Below are 21,882 nucleotides of genomic sequence, written 5' to 3'. Positions count from 1 at the left end.
AAAAAATTGTAGAGCACCTTTCCTCCACAAACAGAGACGCGTACAAAGCTCTCCCTCCATTTGGCAAATCTGACCATAATTCTAGCCTCCCGATTCCTGCTTACAAGCAAAAATTAAAGCAGGAAGCACCAGTGACTCGGTCTATGAAAAAGTGGTCAGATGAAGCAGATGCCAAACTACAGGACTGTTTTGCTAACGCAGACTGGAATATGTTCCGGGATTCTTTCAATGACATTGAGGAGTACACCACATCAGTCACTGGCTTCATCAATAAGCGCATCGATGACGTCGTCCCCACAGTGACTGTACGTACATACCCCTAACAGAAGCCATGGATTACAGGCAACATTCGCACTGAGCTGAAGGGTAGAGCTGCCGCTTTCAAGGAACGGCACTCTAACCCGGAAGCTTATAAGATATCCCGCCATGCTTTCCGACGAACCATCAAAAAGGCAAAGGGTCAATACAGGAGTAAGATCGAATCATACTACACCGGATCTGACGCTAGTGGATGTGGCAGGGTTTGCAAACTACTACAAAAGGGAAGCACAGCTGAGAGCTGCCCAGAGACACGAGCCTACCATATGAGCTAAATAGCTTCTATGCTCGCGTCGAGGCAAGTAACACTGAAACATGCATGAGAACATCAGCTGTTCTGGACGACTGTGTGATCACGCTCTTCGCAGCCAATGTAAGACCAGGACGTGTACTCCGAGCATGCGCTGACCAACTGGCAAGTGTCTTCACTGACATTTTCAACTTCTCTCTGACAGAGTCTGTAATACCAACATGTTTCAAGCAGACCACCATAGTCCCTGTGCCCATGAACACTAAGGTAACCTGCCTAAATGACTACCGACCCATAGCACTCACGTCTGTAGACATGAAATGCTTTGAAAGGCTGGTCATGACTCATGACTCAAAGGCTGGTCATGACATCAACACCATTATCCCAGAAACCCTAGACCCACTCCAATTTGCATAACGCCCCAACAGATCCACAGATGATGCAGTCTCTATTGCACTCCACACTGCCCTTTCATACCTGGACAAAAGGAACACCTATGTGAGAATGCTATTCACTGACTACAGCTCAGCATTCAACACCATAGTGCCCTTAGAGCTCATCACTAAAGCTATGACCCCTGGGACTAAACACCTCCCTCTGCAACTGGATCCTGGAATTCTTGACGGGCAGTCCCCAGGTGGTAAAGGTAGGTGACAACACATCCGCCAAACTGATCCTCAACACGGGGGCCCTTCAGGGGTGCGTACTCAGTCCCGTCCTGTATTCCCTGTTCACTCATGACCGCACGGCCATGCACAACTCCAAAACCATCATTAAGTTTGCCGATGACACAAGTAGTAGGCCTGATCACCGTCAACAATGAGACAGCCTATAGGGAGGTCGAGATCCTGTCTCAATGTGATTAAGACAAAGGAGATGATTGTGGACTACAGGAAAAGGAGGACCTAGCACACCCCCATTCTCATCGACAGGGCTGTAGTGGAGCAGGTTGAGAGCTTCAAGTTCCTTGGTGTCCACATCACCAACAAACTAACATGGTCCAAGCACACCATGACACTATGGTGATCATTTATCACTCCAGTGTTAATCTGCATAATTGTAATTATTTGCCTACCTCCTCATGCCTTTTGCACACTCTCCTTTTTCTACTGTATTATTGACTTGTTAATTGTTTACTCCATGTGTAACTCTGTGTTGTCTGTTCACACTGCTATGCTTTATCTTGGCCAGGTCGCAGTTGTAAATGAGAACTTGTTCTCAACTAGCCTACCTGGTTAAATAAAGGTGAAAAAAATAAAAAAATAAAAGGAGGGCACGACAAAACCTATTCTCCCTCAGGAGACTGAAAATATGTGAAAAGGGTCCTCAGATCCTCAAAAGGTTTTACAGCTGCACCATCGAGAGCATCCTGACAGGTAGCATCACTGCCTGGTATGGCAGTTGCTTGGCCTCTGACCACAAGGCACTACAGAGGGTAGCGTGTACGGCCCAGTACATCACCGGGGCCAAGCGTCCTGACATCCAGGACCTCTATTCCAGGCGGTGTCAGAGGAAGGCCCTAAAAATTGTCAAAGACTCCACCCACCTTAGTCAGACTGTTCTCTCTGCTACCGCACGGGAAGCGGTACTGGAGCACCAAGCCTAGGTCCAAGAGGCTCCTAAACAGCTTCTACCTCCAAGCCATAAGACTCCTGAACAGCTAATGAAATGCATTGACCCCCCCCCCCCCCCCCCCGCTACTCTCTTATTATCTATGCATGGTCACTTTACCTACATGTATATATTACATCAATACCGGTGCCCCCAAACATTGACTCTGTACCGGTACCCCCTGTATATAGCCCCGCTATTGTTATTTACTGCTGCCCTTTAATTCTTCTCTTAATTGTTTTAGGTATTTTCTTAAAACTGAATTGTTGGTTAAAGGGCTTGTAAGCATTTCACCCGTTGTATTTGGCACGTGACAAATAAAATTTGATTTAGTTAGATTAATAAATAATTAAGTTATTTATTAATAGTTATTATTATATTTCTTCTTGAAGGTTAACAGATTCCAGTTGTGTTCATACATGGAGTTGTTTTTTTTTACCTGTCTACTCATATGATAGTGCTGTGACGTGCATATGACAGCACGATCCAGAAATAAAATTAAGGGGAAAAAAGGTCTTTACACAAATAGAGTCAGGACATCCCCCTCCAAAATAAAGAGCGTAATAAAAGGTCTAACAAACCTATTATTGAAGCACTCACACATCATTTCAACCTCAGTGTGCTTTTGTACATGTGCATCTTGTATGAAAAACACAGCAAAGTCTGCCACAATCAACTTAGTCAAAGCAGACTGGAGAAACAGATAGTCAAATTAAAACATTTAATACTGTACCTTAGACACATTCCTGCCATATGCAAAGTAGGCAAACAAAAATGTTCCACACAGTGAGAAACCCAAAATGTATTTATTTTATTTCACCTTTATTTAACCAGGTAGACAAGTTGAGAACAAGTTCTCATTTACAATTGCGACCTGGCCAAGATAAAGCTAAGATAAAATATGTGCTATATATAACAAAATATAGATTTAAAAATACATTTTGGTAAGTCATAAATAAAACATTGTTTTTTGACAAAATTGTACATTCTACCCCTAAAATCATATGTAATTTGTTGTTTGCTCAACCAACACCGAAGTCATGTTCACATGGATGTAACTGATGCATATATAGTTCAGATAGAACACCTCGCACTACTTTCCGATATGAGCGCTGTTCTATTTTTGCAAAGTTGGGCCCGACAGGTGGCACTGATAATGAAGTTGCAGGCAAGGCTACCTCATCACGTTACCATGAGCAACCATGACTGACTCATGTCCGCTACACAGAGAAAGAGGACTAGAATTAGAACAGATAGTGTTAGCCTATGATCTGGCCTTGTAATCTTAAAAAGGGGTTTGGCTGACAAATGACCCCTTCACACAGGGGTTCCCATCCAACACAACAGACCGCATTGATAGAGCAACCAACAATAATATACTGAAGATACTATAGATATCTTAGTAAATTCACCACGATGTACAGTGCATTCGGAAAGTATTCAGACCCCTTACCCTTTTCCACATTTTGTTGTTAGCCTTATTCTAAAATGTATTAATTATATTTTTTCCTCAATCTACACACAACACACCATAATGAAAAAGTGAATAGGTTTAGACATTTTTTCAAATATATAAAAAATAAAAAACAGAAATACCTTATTTACATAAGTATTTAGACCCTTTGCTATGAGACTTGAAATTGAGCTCAGGTGCATCCTGTTCCCATTGATCATCCTTGAGATGTTTCTACAACTTGGAGACCACCTGTGTTAAATTAAATTGATTGGGCATTATTTGGAAAGGCACACACACACACACACACACATACACCTGTCTATATAAAAGGTCCCACAGTTGACAGTGCAAGTCAGAGCAAAAACCAAGCCATGAGGTCAAAGGAATTGTCCGTAGAGTTCCGAGACATGATTGTGTTGAGGCACAGATCTGGTGAGGTGTACCAAAAAAATTCTGCAGCATTGAAGGTCCCCATAATTCTTAAATGGAAGACATTTGGAACCACCAAGACTCTTCCTAGAGCTGGCCGCCCGGCCAAACTGAGCAATCGTGGAAGAAGTGCCTTGGTCAGGGAGGTGACCAAGAACCCGATGGTCACTCTGACAGAGCTCCATAGTTCTTCTGTGGAGATGGGAGAACCCTCCAGAAGGACAACCATCTCTGCAACACTCCAGAAATAATTAGGCCTTTATGGTAGAGTGGCCAGACGGAAGCCACTCAGTAAAAGGCAGCCCACTTGGGAAGACAGCCCACTTGGGAGTTTGCCAAAAGGCACCAAAAGGACTCAGACCATGAGAAACAAGAATCTCTGGTCTGATGAAACCAAGATTGAACTCTTTGGCCTGAAAGCCAAGTGTCACGTCTGGAGGAAACCTGGCACCATCCCTACAGTGAAGCATGGTGGTGGCAGCATCATGCTGTGGGGATGTTTTTCAGGGACTGGGACTAGTCAGGATCGAGGGAAAGATGAACGGAGCAAAGTAGAGAGAGACCCTTGATGAAAACCTCCTCAGGACCTTCGACTGGGACAAAGGTTCACCTTCCAACAGAACAATGACCCTAAGCACACAGCCAAGACAATGCAGGAGTCGCTTAAGGACACGCCTCAATGTCCTTGAGTGGCCTAGCCGGAGCCCGGATTTGAACCCAATCGAACATCTCTGGAGACCTGAAAAGAGATGTGCAGCGACGCTCTCCACCCAAACTGACAGAGCTTGAGAGGATCTGCAGAGACGAATGGGAGAAACTCCCCAAATACAGGTGTGCCAAGCTTGTAGCATCATACCGAAGAAGAATCAAGGCTGTAATGGCTGCCAAAAGTACTTCAACAAAGTACTGAGTAAAGGGTCTGAATACTTTTATATACATTTGCAAAAACGTCTAAAAACCTGTTTTTGCTTTGTCATTATGGGGTATTGTGTGTAGATTGACGATGAAAAAAAACAATGTAATCCTTTATAGAATAAGGCTGAAAAAGTCAAGGGGTCTGAATACTTTCCGAATGCACTGTATAATGCCTAGGAAGGAATGAGATTGTATGGTTATTGGCAAAGAACATTACTTCAAATCAACAAAAATTGACAGAATGGTACCTTATTTTGTATTGGTTAGTTTGAGAGAGCATTAAGCTTGCTGTGTGAACACCGCTCCATTGCATGAGGGCCGCACTGAACACAGTGTAATCGAATCATCTCACTTCAGATGACCCATGATTGTGATGCTGGATTTCCCTGTTTGCATGCCATATGTTTTTCTATAGCAGCAGAGAAGGTTTGAATAACCTCTGTCATTTTGAGAGTGTGTGAGTTCTGTGGGAGCTATCCGACGACTGTTCAAGCTTTGTTAGCCCTATGCACTATCTGCCAGACACCGCCATGGTCAGTTTACAAAGAGCTGTCAGTTGCAGCGCTGAGAATCAGTAAAAAGTGCACATGCACATCTCAGAGTGTAAGTGCTCGGGATGGTGAAAAATATGATGAAAAGAAAGGCACAGATTTGGGCTTTTTAACTAATAGCTTCCTAACTCTGCAGAGGTTTTAGACTGCTCTGTCCACTGAGAACACTGTCACCAGCTATAATAATACACGCAACACCAAATCAGTGACCTTCTCTACGGGGCTCTCAGACACATTCCTCTGACAATAGAAAGCCACAGACAAAAATGAAACCTAAACCACCTTCACACTGTTTTTCCCCTTCACTAGCCTCGCAAACACACAATCAACATTTAGCTACAAATTACAAACAGGGCAATTATCAGGTCCACAAATATTCATTCTATACAAGGAGGCCTTTAATAACATACCCTGCTATTGACAAATGTTCTCACAGGCCCTTTAACTCTACATCCTCCTTCTCCTCATTATTGTAGGACAGTGGTTAAAGCCGTAAAGAAGCTCTCCTTTTCATTTGTCATCTGAATGGTTGCCAGAAACAGCTGTGTACGTCCAGGGTTAGGGTAGTTTGCCCCAGAAGTGTTGATTAAAGCATTACCAGGAAGAGACACAGAGCAAATGGAAGTGGAGAAGCAACATGAACAGAGGAAGATCTTGTCTCACAGTACTGATGTAAACTCGGTTCATCTCAGTAAAGAAGTATTTTGAGACATCATGTACATCATTTGGCTGAGTAAATTTACAACTGACCTCCAAAGTAATCAAGCTAAACATGGATACCATCGAGATGTAATTACTCTAGTCCCACTCCTGCTTTTGAAAAACAGACGAAGTGACTATCTTAACTACTCTGACCACCACTATAACAGGCTTCAGTGCTTTTGGCCGCAGGCTTTGCAACCACAACCCAACAACAACATTGATCAAAACGCACACACATACAGTAGATTTCAAAAAGATGCTCTGTAAACTTTAAAAAGCACATTGTATGTCAGAACACTATTCTCCAAATTCTATTTCACAAAAATGTTCTTGGGTTGTTCCCCCCACCCCCCACAGGCCAGCAACAATGACAAAGAGAAAAGCGCTGCTGCCGTGCATTCTGGGATTTAGACAATATTTACACACCCCAACTCTCTTAGAGTGATGATGCACCAGTTTATATACAATTCCATAGGGCATCCTACAGCTATGTCCAGTCTTTTCCAGTGGATCAGTATTCCCACTCATCTGTCTTCATGTCCAGAAAGCTGAGGATGTTCTGGGCAAACTTGACTGCTTGCTTGCGGGCCACCTTGGTCATCTCATCGCCCTGTGGGTCAACTGCGTCCAGAGCCAGCAGCTGTTTGGTCAGAAGCTCCTCCAGCAGCCTGTAGCTCTTGTCGGCCTGCTTGCCATTGAAGCAGAGTACCTGGGCCTGGAGGTCTGACAGGCTGCCAAGGACTATCCACACAGCCCGGTGTTGTGAGGGCTCGTTGGGGCTGGGCTGGCGGCAGATCAGGGCCTCACGGAGGTCCAGGAAGGTGATGACAGCCTGGACCTCCAGCACGGCACGCCGCCGGGCTTCACGGATACAGGGGTTACGGGCTGTGTCTACCTGGTCCAGATGTGTGAGGAGACTCTGGAGCTCAGGCTTGGGCCTGAAGAGGTCACCCACCCCACAGTGTCGAAGGACCTCCCCCTGCAGCTGGCCCACCCGACCACGCACCGCCTCAATCTGACGGATAGAGTCATTTTGCCCCAAGTCATACCTGAGGAAAGATATATAGAACACAATCAAATTTTTGAGCCAAGTTGTATCTGAAAGCATGCAAACACACGCATACTGTATTTCCCTTCTGTATTATTACTCCAGAGCATTTGTAATTCTAGTAAAGCTGAGTACCTGCGCGTATCGTCTCCCTCTCCCTCCAGGTCCAGGTGTTTGAGCAGGCTGTTGATCTCCTCCACCACCTGTTTCCGGTAGTTTCTGACCGCTGCGTTCCCCGACACGTCCAGGGCATCCAGCTCCACTAGGAGCTCAGTGAGCACGCGGGAGAGGTGGGCACAGCTATCCCTCCCACTCAGCCCCATCAGCAGTGCCACCAGCTGGCTGCGTGCCCCACTCACCTGCACCATCACCTGGTTGATCCTCTGCACGGCCACATGTGTGTCTTCCGAAAGGGGAAGGGTCTGCTGGCGCGTGCGACCCTCGATCACGTCCTGCACGGCACACAGTCGTGTCAGGGCCCGGTAGCGAGCCTTGCGGAGGGGTACCCTCCCTCCTGTCTTCACCTGGGTGAGCCTCAGTATCAGCTCCTGCACGGCATCCACCAGCTCATCACTGATCTCTGCTGTGCCCCCAGCCTGCTGAGGCTCCACCACACCCTGCTCCACCAGCCTCTGGGCCTCCCTGCTCAGCTCCTCGATGGCCAGGCGGGACGGGTGGGTGGCGTTCTCCTCCAGGTAGCGCAACAGCCCCTCTACTTCTTGGGCTGCTCTCTTGCGTGCCCCCTGTAGGTCTGCCCTGCCCTCCGTGTCCACCTGGTCCACTTCCAGGAGCAGCTGGGTCAGCTCGCGCTCCAGCCGCCGGTACTCCCGCTCGTTCTTTAGCCCGCTGAAGGTGCACACTTGAGGGCCCAGAGACTGAACCTCCCCCTGGACCTCATAGAGCCTATTCATGGCTGGGTGCTGCTGCTGGCTGCCATTGTCCATCCTCTTCCCACCATCAAAGGGCTTCCCAAACAAGCTGTAAATAAGGCACAGCACTAATACATTAACAAAAGTTCAAAGCTAAAAACACATTGATCTACAGTCTGATTGGTTCAAACACATTAAGGAAATAAATTACACAAATTAACTGTTAATTGAAATGCATTCCAGGTGACCACCTCATGAAACTGGTTGAGAGAATGCCAAGAGTGTACAAAGCTGTCATCAAGGCAAAGGGTGGCTGCTTTGAAGAATCTCAAATATATTTTTACTTTTTTGGTTACTACATGATTCCATATGTGTTACTTCATAGGTTTTGATGTCTTCACTATTATTCTGCAAGGTGGAAAATAGCAAAAATAAAGAAAAACCCTTGAATGAGTAGGTGTCCAAACTTGACTGGTACTGTGTGTGTATTATATATATATTATATATATATATATATATATATATATATTTTTTTTAATTGTTCATCCTTAAAATAAGAAAATATTAAGAAAAAAAAACAAAGCTCCAGTATGGAGGCTTGTCAATTCCATATGTTAGGCCAGGTGTCCTTATTTCCATTATGTAAATGTTGACCTAAGGCATTGGCGGTCGGTGCATTTTAAGATGAGGACAATATATTTTTTATGAGCATGACTGTCATTCATATTGCATTCACCCAGCGCAATGTAACACGGCTAGGTTTAGGCTACTACATGATACTCGAATTGTCCCTACACCCATCATGAGGTTGCTACAACCTAAGCCTATGATTGAAAGTTTACAACATGGGTACATATGTTGAGAGAAATGTGACAGACATTGACACATTCAATACCGCTTTGCACACTCTTGCCTGCATCTAGCTGATCTAGGGTGTAATCATTAGTCCAACAGTTGCAAACGAGAGTTTCTATTGGACAAATTCTGGTATGTTTATCCTCGTTTTGTTTGTTTCCATTTAAGAAACGTTTTAACAGAATCAGCGGAACGAAGACACCCCTGATCACACACAAACACAGTTCACTTTCATAGCAGCCACCTACAAACAGCATGATCCCTTTGATCGTTGTATAATTCCTTCACGCATCTACATGCTAGCCTCCTCTCACCTTTTTCCTTCACTTGTGGAGTTCAGTGCACAACACATCAGCTGTCTGTGACCAGGCCAAACCTTCATATCATAACTGCTACACCGTTGTCACCATATTAGCTAACGTCAACACAACTACCAGAACTAACGCGTTAGTAAACCCACTACAATCATGTAGTAGTGTACAGTCAGCAAGCAGTTTCAAATCAAACCGAATACAACAAGTGTTGACCTTACTGTGAAATGCTTACATACAAGCCCTTAACTCTTGAACTGCACTGTTGGTTAAGAAAACATTTACCAAATAAACTAAAAGTAAAAAATAAAATAATTATAAAAAGTAACAAATGTAAATGTCAATTTAAAATAGTCCGGTGGCCATTTGATTAATTGTTCAGCAGTCTTGTGGCTTGGGGGTAGAAGCTGTTAAGGAGCTTGTCGTGCGGTAGCAGAGAAAACAGCATGACTTGGGTGACTGGAGTCTCTGACAATTTTATGGGCTTTCCTCTGACACCGCCTATTATATAGGTCCTGGATGGCAGGAAGATTGGCCCCAGTGATGTACTGGGCCGTACGCACTACCCTCTGTAGCGCCTTACAGTCAGATGCCGAGCAGTTGCCATACCAGGCGGTGATGCAACCGGTCAGGATGCTCTCGATGGTGCAGCTGTAGAACATTTTGAGGATCTGGGGACCCATGCCATATCTTTTCAGTCTCCTGAGGGGGAAAAGGTTTTGTCGTGCCCTCTTCAAAACTGGCTTGGTGTGTTTGGACCATGATAATTCGTTGGTGATGTGGACACCAAGGAACTTGAAAAACTCTCGACCCACTCCTCTACAGCCCCATCAAATGTTAATGGGGCCTGTTCGGCCCGCCTTTTCCTGTAGCTCCTTTGTCTTGCTCACATTGAGGGAGATGTTGATGTCACTGGTACTTCCTGCTTTAGTTTTTGTAGGTAAGCTGGAATCAGGAGTTTAGAATTATGTCCAGATTTGCCAAATGGAGGGTGGGGGAGTGCTTTGTATGCATCTCTGTGTGTGGAGTAAAGGTGGTCTGGAGTTTTTTTCCCCCCCTCTGGTTGCACGTGACATGCTGGTAAAATTTTTGTAAAACTGATTTAAGTTTGCCTGCATTAAAGTCCCCAACCACTAGGAGTGTCGCTTCTGGATGAACATTTTCTTGTTTGCTTATGGCCTTAAACAACTTTTTGAGTGCGGTCTTAGTGCCTGCATCGGTTTGGGGTGGTAAATAGACGGCTACGAATAATAAGGATGAGAACTCTCTTGGTAGATGGTGTGGTCTACAGCTTATGATAAGGTACTCTACCTCAGGCGAGCAATACCTTGAGACTTCTTTAATATTAGACATTGCACACCAGCTGTTATTGACAAATAGACACACACCCCCACCCCTCGTCTTACCAGACGTAGCTTCTTCTCTGTTCTGCCGGTGCATGGAAAATCCCGGCAGCTCTATATTATCCGTGTCGTCGTTCAGCCACGACTCGGTGAACATATGATATTACATTTCTTAATGTCCCGTTGGTAGGATAATTGTAAGTCACCAATTTTATTTTCCAATAATTGCATGTTAGCCAGTAGAACGGATGGCAGTGGGAGTTCTCGCTCGCCTACAGAGTCTCAGAAGGCAGCCTGACCTGCGCCCCCTTTTTCTCAGTCTTTTCTTCACGCAAATGACAGGGATTTGGTCCTGTTCCCGGGAGAGCAGTATATCCATCTCGTTAAAGGAAAAAGCTTCTTCCAGTTCATGGTGAGTAATCACTGTTCTGATGTCCTGAAGTGATTTTCGGTCATAAGAGACGGTAGCAGCAACATTATGTACAAAATAAGTTAAACAACACAAAAAAAACTAACAAAAGTTAGTTAGCATGGTTAGCAAGTTGGTTAGCATGGAGCATGTAAAACGTCAGCCATCCTCTTCTGCATTATCTTTTATCATTAAAACCAAAAGCTTACCTTGACTTGGAAGAGTACCAGTGTTGGATAGCCATAACTAGCTAGCTAACATAGCATCCCTCTCTGTTTGAGTAGGCTAAACTAGCAAGCTGCATTTGCTAGCTAGGTGAAAAAAATACAACTAAATATCTCTTGCTTCTCCTTCATTTTTTAAGAAATTAACTTGTTCAAAACTGTTCAACTATGCACTGCAGTGCTAGCTAGCAATAGCTTATGCTTTCAGTAGCATATTCATTCTCAGATCATTTGATTAGGTGGACAACATTTGAATATTGTATTATAGTTTTATCTATAAAAGGAAAACTTTAATATTTCACTATTTTGTAAACTATTTATTATATTTTACAAAATAAAAACAAACTTGAACAAGCAGCCTTTGTCCACTTATTTCCTCCAATGAGCTACTGGAAGTGTACAATCCTAATTTGTTAGTGACCGCTTAAACAACAAGAACCATGCAGGCATGTCCTAAAAACAGGCAATAAATTAATTCAACTTTCAATGATAACACGAGCATGACAATCATTCAACTCATTACTGAACGTAGGCTATAGATCTAGGCTCAGTGCCGGCTACTATTTCAGTTGTCCAAGACTGTCTAATGAACACCACTGAACTAAGTCTAATTACTGCAACAAAGCTGTCTTAACACCCCAGGTCAGAAATAACCCTAATCGAGTTAAATTCTTCAGAGAAAGTCTGACCTGACAAAAGAAGGGCACCACACAGAATTAATTCCCTCACTCAAAGATGACTGTTGGCATAATTGTATCAAATAGTCAACATCACTACTTACAAAAACTCCAGAGGGAATGAATAATATCAAGCTGGCTCCGGTAAGAGAACACACAAGTAGCCTAAATTCTATGCCATCGGCATCCAGGCTCCAGACACAGCAGATTGGGAGGCTCTCAAAATATTTACTGCTGCTGTTCCACAGTGATGTGTCTGTGATGTCACAATATACAGGGCATTCTTCTCATTCTTAAAGATGAAGTTTGTAAACTCACTCGGTCTATCTACTCCGATTTCAGAATAACTGATTAAATTTACGAACGAGCAACATCCGTTGAATATGACCGGGGTCAGTAAACGTCAGCAATTATTTTTTATTTAATGGTTGCCAGTAGCACAGTTACAGTCACCAACGCTCTAGACATAAAAACCGCCTAACCAGCCCTGCTGGGGCGAATAACATGGTCAGAGTGAGGTGTTCTCATTTGTGTCTGAAAGTAGCTAGCCAGTTAGCTTGGGTGCTTGACTGCCGTTGTGAGGTCAGAACGCTCGGATCAACCCTACTCTCCAGCCAGAGTCCAATGTGTGCTCTGAACGGTCCGAGAACAAAACACTCCGAATTTACAAATGGACAATCTGAACTCTGGCACTCCAGTGAATATATGAATGCACCCAGTGCGTAACTGTATGTTGGGGATTTTCCAAAGGGGATTATGGTGAGAAAGAGTCTGGATTGAGAAGTCATTATGGGGTTACTAGGGTCCATTTAAACCATATTCAGATAGAATTTTTTTAATTCAGACTATTGGTAACATTGCAATACCATTCAGAAAATAAACCCAAATTAGAAGCCTAAAATACTGTCGGTGTGACAGTTTATAGCCGGTGTGGGCAAATGTTTTTTAATTTTTTCTAAATCAATTTGCAGGGGCCTCCTGCGTCACTACAGACCCGGGTTCGATCCCAGGCTGTGTCACAGCTGGCCGTGACTGGGAGACCCATGAGGCGGCGCACAATTGGCCCAGCATCGTCCGGGTTAGGAGAGGGTTTGGCAGGCAGAGATTTCCTTGTCCCATCGCGCTCTAGCGACTCCTGTGGTGGGCCGGGCACAATATATGCTGACACAGTGGTCAGGTGTACGGTGTTTCCTCCGACACATTGGTGTGGCTGGCTTCCGGGTTAAGTGGGCATTGTGTCAAGAAGCAGTGCAGCTTGGCTGGGTCGTGTTTCGGGTGACGCAAGGCTCTCGAACTCCGCCTCTCCCGAGTCCATACTGGAGTTGCAGCGATGGGACAAGACTGTAACTACCAATTGGATACTACAAAATTGAGGCGAAAAAAGGTGTGTAAAAGCATTTGAAGTGCCTGGCGGGCCGTACTTTGCACCCCCCTTGGTCTTTAGCCTAAATCTTTAGTGTTGCCTCAGGGGAGCCATTGGAAAAGGTTGAGACAATTTAGGCCTAGGGTCTATAGTATTACCCTATTCACACACATTTGTCAGAAAGGACAACAAGCAGCCTATAACTGAGGGTTAACAGAAAAATTAAAGACAACAGGCCTCATGGGAGAATCAGACACTTAGCCACTAGGTTACTTGTCTTTTGAATTAAAGGCCAATTGCAGTCAAAATTCAGTTTTTCATGTGTTTTATGTCATATTGTACAACAGGTAATGAAACGAACACTGTAAAAGTGTGAAACTATTTGATCAGTGTTATTTCCTGATTGTTTTTCAACCAGCAACTATCTACACAGGACCTTCGAATCAGCCTGTTTGCATGGATGGGAATCTCGGCTTTTCTGGTGACAGGCAATTTTTGTACATTTTAAAAATTGAAAAATATAACAGTAAGATACTTAATTGTTAACCAGAAAGGGAGATGTGACATTGTGATATGACATTGATATAAAAACAGTTGCATTGGGCAATAACAAAGAGGTTTCCAAACCTCTCTGCCATAACCGCTAGTTTTTATTTTTCCCCATCCCCACTCAGACCACTCCAAGTCAGTCCAAGATAAAATTCTTGATTGAGAAACAGTTTTGCTCAAAAGCTCATTATAATGGACATCCATTATAATGAGGAACTTAATTGTTACCCAGAAATAGCTGCATTGGGCCTTTAATATGAGACACAATAGTTAGAAAGACCATCTTAGACAATACTGTGTTGCTATTGTACTTCTAAAAGAATGGTGACGACCATGGGCTGAATCCACTCAATTGACAAGTAGACTTTCATAACAAAATCCTATTGACAGGAGTGCATGATTACACAACCACCAAAAACATTGTTTATGCTTGGAACGTTGAATAAAACTGCCTACATTTAATTTTGTTGTCAGTTTAGGATGAGCAAAGGAGCCTAAATAAAACTAAAATGGCTAGTCAAGCCTCCCAGATGTGTAGGGAGTAGACAGATATTGTTATGGCATCCTGGTTTTAGAAAGGGCTCCAATCCAGGATGCTACCAGCGAATGCCCCTTTTCTGGACACAATGGGGCAAGGCTACCTGTGAGGCCAATAGCTTACAAATAAAAAAATTGCCTGACAGAGAACGCGATCCGAAAGAACACATCAAAATTGATGTCTCCTTAGGGCCACCAACTTGACTTATACGTTTACGTAGTGTATTTATCTATTGATACCTGTAGTCTAGAATTGATTAACATAGTGTATGGTGATGCTCCATGTCTGAGAGACCCCATTCTCCAAAAAGCGTTCTAGAACAGTCCCTCTTCAAACGCGTAGCAACCCACTGAGCAAATAAATACTGTTCATACATAGTAGTTCTACATACCTACAAAAGGGCTTTATTAAGCATTGTCATTGTAAACAGACACTCTAATCATTTAGGCTTGCAGTGCTGCCACTATCTCGCAAACAAAACGCATTTTCAATCTGCCAGTTGCTAGGTTCCTGTTTCAATGTAACAAACGCCAGCAATGTCTCACTACCTTCCCAGCTGCGCATGAAATGTCTCACCTTTTCAAAGCGCCAAAGACTTTTGCGCACATTTCTAAAGATGTCCGTTTCCATCAGCTAACCAACTATGATCGTACGCGCTGTAGTGTGTAATCCAAATTAATATTGTTTGTCTTTATGTAGCTATGCCGGCTATTTCGTTTTCAATGGCTGATTCACCTCGGTACAGTACTGTCGTACAGCATTAAGCACTGCGTGCTTTGTCGCCCCTCCCAAGCACCAATTCAGAGGGTTTGTTCACGCGCGTCATAAACTAGGCTTCAGTGAACTGTAAAACGGGATCGTGGCCATATTTTAGCAGTTTGATAGTCTGCTATTGTCAACATGATACGTTGTAACTTGTAATCACTATTAAACCCAATTAAAAATACATTCTATTTACATTGAACTACAAAATAAGATCTCTAATTGGCACCTGGCAGCAAGTTGAGACCAACTGGTGCTGCTATACCACTATGACAAAGATTCAATTTTCACAACTGTATCATGCATTGCCAACTTCCATATCCATGAAGAGTATTTGGGAGATAAGCCTGCCTATACACAAAATTGATTGGTTCAGGGGCTTAAACTCATGAGAATATAACATTACATAATATTCAGACAGAAGTGTATAGCCCTAGAACAGACAAAAATGATTTAGTGATGGTCAGCCATGACATGTACAATCTGGAAATTTGGCCATGATTCATAACCAACAACTGGCAACGGTGTTCGTGGGGACTGTGGAGGATGGTTGGCCACTGAATAAACCGATAACCTGGGTCCCATACTTATGCAGGGGTCGCTTTAGAGTTTAGAAATTGGCATTTTCAAAATGCAAACCATCAAAATTTTTGCATTTTAAACACTTTCACTTGCGTTTCATATTGAAAGTCCGCTGTTTTGCTTCCAGAGTAATCAGGCGCATGCAACTATAGTATTCCTTCACAGAAAATACATTAGAAAAGGTTGGTGACTACTGCACTAAGTCAAGCTCACTGAGTCAAAATGCAAGCCGATATATACTGCTAAGATTTTTTTTAACATGACTAAAAAAAACGTAAGCCTATGCAACATTAACCTATTAAAAACAGTGCTGTACCAATTTGGTCCAAGCAGTAGACTATAGGCCCAATACATTATCGACACCTATTGGCTTTGCATGAATTGCCCTGACATTTTTTATATTCAATTTCGAAATTTGAGATTGGCTCTATGATTTCACCGGTAATAGATCAGCTGTTGTATTACTTGTGAGTACATTTAAATAATTTGCTTTTTATTTTACTGGGCTGATGGTGCTTGCATCTGATGGTCAGTCTCAGCGGAGGGCAGCAGACTCAGGGTTCGCCTCTAAATGTCCCCTCCACTCTCCCCTTCTTTAGCTGACATTGACCAAAAAGGGACAATGTCTTCCAGGTGATAGCTTAACTCAAGTCGCACTGCATTATTTCTGCCTCGTGCAGAAATTCATGTTCTCACAAGTGTGAACAGAGAAAGTGAAATATTCCTAGATATATATTAAATAAATAAAAAATAAGACTCAAGCCGCTAATAATAACAGTGCAAGCCTTTAGATACACTTTCCTACTCATTCATTATAGCTGCAGTGCGGGTTGTAGCGCAAGTGGAAGTAAGATAATGCTAATTGTATGGCTTTAAAAAAAATAAAAGGTCATTTCATATTTAGCCAATATTTGTAACATGTTGAGCCTGAATAGGCCCCGGGTGTCTTCTTCATTGGCTGCCTACTGAATGTGAGATGGTGTGACCCTGGCCAATGGTCATATTTGTAAACACTATGACCGGTGGTACAGTGGAGGGTAAATGCACCACGGTCAGCTTAAGCCACCTATTTTTCTGTAACTACGTCACTAACTGTGACCTTATAGCTAGCCCCTATCTCAAAGGATCATCTACAGGCCTATTAGACCTCAATCTGAGGAACCTGGGGGGGGGGGGGGGGGGTCGTGTTCAGTAGTACAACACAGCCAACTATATTTTCTTATTGGACAAGTTCATGTAGTTGTGCGCAAGAAGTCGCAGCGCTTTCATATTGCCGAGTCTACATTTAAAAGTCACAGGGCCCCATTCGAATTCCTTTAAAAAAGTGCACTTTCCTTCCTCAGTAATCACTGATGCCAAGATTGGACACTGGTAAACGCAAGGGCTCCACCAGATGGCTTTCACTTGCCCAGTCATTTCGAAATTCGAATCAGTAAATGAAGAGGAAAGGAAATACTACTTTTTGTAGAGTTCCAACGGGGCCCCAGTTGTTGGAGGACAATGAAGCCTCTTTGGGCCAGGGACACTGCTGGTTAACAAGGGACTCCCAGTCACTGGTCCCATGACTGACACCATAATGTCAGCCGAAGTGCAATAAATCCACATATATTAATGAAATCATCAATGTGGCGTCAACATTTTTTTGCATTTTATGTACAAGCTAAACGTAGGCTAGCTAGCTAACGTCGTAGAAATCCAAACGGTGCTAGGTAAATACATACATTTGATAATAAATACACATAATAAACTGTACGGAATATGTGATAAGCTTACATGCCCGTATTCTTACCTGCATAACCAACGTACAGCCATAGTAGTGAAGAGATGGATACAATACTAAACATTACAACGCACAACCACAAACTGAGGTGTAGATAGCTACTAGCTGGCAAGACATTTTCACAGGGGGTTGGAATGGGAATAACGTCCCGGGCGTGACAGGCTGGCCAGGCGGGATCGTAATGACCACATTTTTGAATATGAACAGGCTTGTTAGGCGTTTAATTCGTTTAATTCGATACACATGCGGACAATGCAAACAGCTAATATTACACTAGTGCTGCCGCAGACAAAGGGTTCTGTTCTTTAATCGGTGTTATACGTTGTTCGTCCAACCTAATTTCAATGCAGGAAGTACATGGACCGTCCTCAGTCACGTGGTATCTTTGCAAGTTGGCCACACCTATAGCTCAGTAGTCACGCACACGAACTAACACTAACTTCGAGTCGGACAGTCGGAGCTCCAGACAGATCCCCGAGTTTCCGCTTTGAATTTTGACTTGGATGATCATTCAAAACGAGTTTTCCCAGTCGGAGCTCGTTTTTTCCCTCTTTTTCTCAGTTGTCTTGAATGCACTGAAGTCAGAGATTTCCGAGTTCCCAGTTATTTTGAACGCGGTCTAAACGCCACCTATGAAACAAGGGTTGATACCAGTGGAGGCTGCTGAGGGGAGGATGGCTCATAATAATGGTCGGAATAGAGTTAATGGAATAATAGCAAACATACCATTCCATTCACTCCATTCCGGCAATAATACTCCGTTCCAGCAATTATTATGAGCCGTCCTCCCCTCAGCAGCCTGCACTTGTTGATACCTAACTCTTATACCTAAACCTGGTAAAGACGAGATATACACTATATAGACAATCGGTGCCCTGAGACATTACTTAATGTAGATTGCAATGTGTTTACCCATGTGATTGCTAGCAGAATGAAAGAGGGCATATAATAAGTAACACTCATCTGGATTCCTTGAAGACACATACATAACATAACATATACATAACATTAGGCGTGTCCTGGACCTATTATTACAGACATGATTGATGATGATGTTTTTTGGGGTTTTGGTGAAAAATGTGTAAAGGTGATTGGAATGTTACATGATGGTATAAATAGATTTAAAGTGAAGAGAGGCATTTGTGTCGCAGCTCACTATTAATGTTCATGAATTCCTTAATTACTCAGCATACTACTCCAACTTGGAACAATAGATGGATCCTAATTAAGAGAAAAATATTATTTTACAATGAGTGGATGGAGAAAGGCCTATTCAACATTTAATAGATGATAATGGAAATATTTTATTGTATAACAATTTCATTTAAAAAAAAATGTGATCTTGTTTTCACCAATAGACAATATACTACAGTGGTTAAAGCAATTCCACAAACAATAACATTTTGTATGATGTATCAATACTCCCAGTCACTACAAATATACTGGTGTCCTTCCTAACTCCGTTGCCGGAAAGGAAGGAAACCACTTAGGGATTTCCCCATGAAGCCAAAGGTGACTTTAAAACAGTTACATAGCTTAATGGCTGTGATAGGAGAAAACTGACAACATTGTAGTTACTCCACAATACTAACCTAATAGACAGAGTGAAAATTAACAAGCCTGTACAGAATAAAAATATTCCAAAACATGCTTCCTGCAATAAGGCACTAAAGTAATAGTGAGCAATTAACTTTTTGGCAAAGCAATTAACTTTTAGTCCTGAATACAAAATGTTATGTTTTGTGGCAAATACAACACATGACATAGTACCATTCTCCATATTTTCAAGCATAGTGGTGAATCATGTTCATGGGTATGCCTGTAATCATTAAGGACTGGCACATTTTTAAGGATAAAAAATAACGGAATAGAGCTAAGCACAGGCAAAATCCTAGAGGAAAACCTGGTTCAGTCTGCTTTCCATCAGACACTGGGAAATTAATACACCTTTCAGCAGGACAATAACCTAAAACAAAAGGCCAAATCTATACTATAGTTGCTTACCAAGAAGACAGTGAATGTTCCTGAGTGGCCAAGCTACAGTTTTGAATTGAAACTCTATGGCAAGACCTGAAAATTATTGTCTAGCAATGATCAACAAACAGTTTGACAGAGCTTGAAGAATTTGAAAAATAATTAATGGGTAAATGTTGCACAATCCAGGTGTGAAAGCTCTTAGACTAACCAAGAAAGACTCACAGCTGTAATCACTGCCAAAGGGGCTTCTACAAAGTATTGACTCAAGGGTGTGAATACTTACAGTACCAGTCAAAAGTTTGGACACACCTACTAATCCAAGGGTTTTTCTTTATTTTTTACTATTTTCTACATTGCAGAAAAATAGTGAAGACATCAAAACTATGAAAAAACACATCAAGGCAAATAAAGTGGTGGCTACTTTGAAGAAGCTCAAATATAGATTATATTTTGATTTGTTTAACACTTTTTTGGTTACTACATCATTCCATATAACAACTTTGCACACTCTTGGCATTATCTCAACCTGCTTTATGAGATAGTAACCTGGAATGCCTTTCAATTAACAGGTGTGCCTTGTTTACAGTTAAATTGTGGAAATTCTTTCCTTCTTAATGCGTTTGAGCCAATTAGCTGTGTTGTGACAAGATAGCCCTATTTGGTGAAAGACCAAGTCCATATTATGGCAAGAACAGCTCAAATAAAGCAAAGAAAAACGACATTCCATCATTACGTTAAGTCATGAAGGTCAGTCAATCTGGAAAATTAAGAACTTTTAAAGTTTCTTCAAGTGCACTCGCAAAAACCATCAAGCACAATGATGAAACCATCAAGAGCTATGATGAAACTGGCTCTCATGAGGACCGCCACAGGAAAGGACGACTCAGAGTTAACTCTCCTGCAGAGGATAAGTTCATTAGAGGTACCAGCCTCAGAAATTGCAGCCCAAATAAATGCTTCACAGAGTTCAAGTAACATACACATCTCAACATCCACTGTGCAGAGGAGACTGTGTGAATCAGGCCTTCGTGGTCGAATTGCTGCAAAGAAATCACTACTAAAGGACACCAATAATAAGAAGAGACTTGCTTGGGTCAAGAAACACGAGCAATGGACATTAGACCGGTGGAAATCTGTCCTTTGATCTGATGAGTCCAAACTTGAGATGTTTGGTTCCAACCGCCGTGTCTTTGTAAGACGTGGAATTGGTGAACGGATGATTTCCGCATGTGTGGTTCCCACCATGAAACATGGAGTAAGAGGTGTGATGGTAAGAGGTGTGCTGGTGACACTGTCAGTGATGTATTTAGAATTCAAGGCACACTTAACCAGCATGGCTACAGCGATACGCCATCCCATCTGGTTTGCGCTTAATGGGACTATAATTTGTTTTTCAACAGGACAATGACCCAAAACACACCTCCAGGCTGTGTAAGGGCTATTTGACCAAGAAAGAGAGCGATGGAGTGCTTCATCAGAAGACCTGGCCTCCACAATCACCTGACCTCAACCCAATTGAGACGGTTTGGGATGAGACCGCAGAGTGAAGGAAAAGCAGCCAACAAGTGCTCAGCATATTCCTCCAAGAGTGTTGGAAAAGCATTCCAGGTGAAGCTGGTTGAGAGAAAGCCAAGAGTATTAGTAAAAGAAAAACCCTTGGTACTGTATGTAAATTAGATATTTCTGTATTTAATTTTCAATAAGTTTCCAAAAATGTCTAAAAACGTGTTTTCACTTTGCCATAATGGGGTATTGTTTGTAGATGGGTGAGAAAAATATATATTTAATCTATTTTGAATTCAGGCTGTAACACAACAAAATGGGGAATAAGTCAAGGGGACACCCCTTCAAATTAGTGGCTATTTCAGCCACAACTGTTGCTGTCAGGTGTATAAAATCGAGCAGACTGCCATGCAATCTCCATAGACAAACATTGGTAGTTGAATGGCCCATACTGAAGAGCTCAGTGACATTCAAGTGCTTCATAGGATGCGACCTTTCCAACAAGTCAGTTTGTTAAATTTCTTGCCACCATTGGACACTGGAGAGGTGGAAACGCGTTCTCTGGAGTGATGAATCACGCTTCGCCATCTGGCAGTCCAAACGGCTTCTCCTATAGACATCCCCGATCAAACTTGTAGGCAATGTCATGGCAATGTTGGTTAGATAACACGTCATCAGGTCTAACGGTCGACTCGCGCCGAACTGTGCATGTCCTCATATAAAATTGTTTTTGACGAAAATGAAAACGTGTCAATTTGTCACTCTCATAAGTTTGGAGTGATAACAATTTCAACGACTTAAGGCTCGAATCTAGGTTGTGCGATTAGATTGATAAAATTAACAATTATGGAAGAATTGTT

General features: G+C 42.7%; 1 protein-coding gene across 2 annotated transcripts; it reads right to left on the bottom strand.

Moving 5' to 3' along the window:
• Window positions 1-2,886: 2,886 nt before the first annotated feature.
• On the bottom strand, window positions 2,887-17,695 carry LOC139383809 (BAG family molecular chaperone regulator 5-like). Of its 2 annotated transcripts, none has more exons than XM_071128380.1 (3): window positions 17,552-17,695; window positions 7,416-8,258; window positions 2,887-7,281 (listed from the first exon to the last, which is right to left on the bottom strand). In XM_071128380.1, the coding sequence occupies exons 1-3, from the start codon at window positions 17,572-17,574 to the stop codon at window positions 6,744-6,746; spliced, it is 1,404 nt and encodes a 467-aa protein (XP_070984481.1). In that variant the 5' UTR covers window positions 17,575-17,695; the 3' UTR covers window positions 2,887-6,743. The 2 variants fall into 2 exon arrangements, with proteins under 2 accessions (XP_070984481.1, XP_070984480.1); XM_071128379.1 differs by lacking the exon at window positions 17,552-17,695 and adding an exon at window positions 14,995-15,196 and having other exon boundaries at window positions 5,914-7,281.
• Between the last annotated feature and the right edge of the window lie 4,187 nt (window positions 17,696-21,882).

Source organism: Oncorhynchus clarkii, chromosome 25, assembly GCF_045791955.1.
Source record: "Oncorhynchus clarkii lewisi isolate Uvic-CL-2024 chromosome 25, UVic_Ocla_1.0, whole genome shotgun sequence".
NCBI classification, from domain to species: Eukaryota; Metazoa; Chordata; class Actinopteri; order Salmoniformes; family Salmonidae; genus Oncorhynchus; species Oncorhynchus clarkii.
Note: the sequence above shows the minus strand (reverse complement) of the source record. Positions and strands in the feature narration are given on the sequence as shown.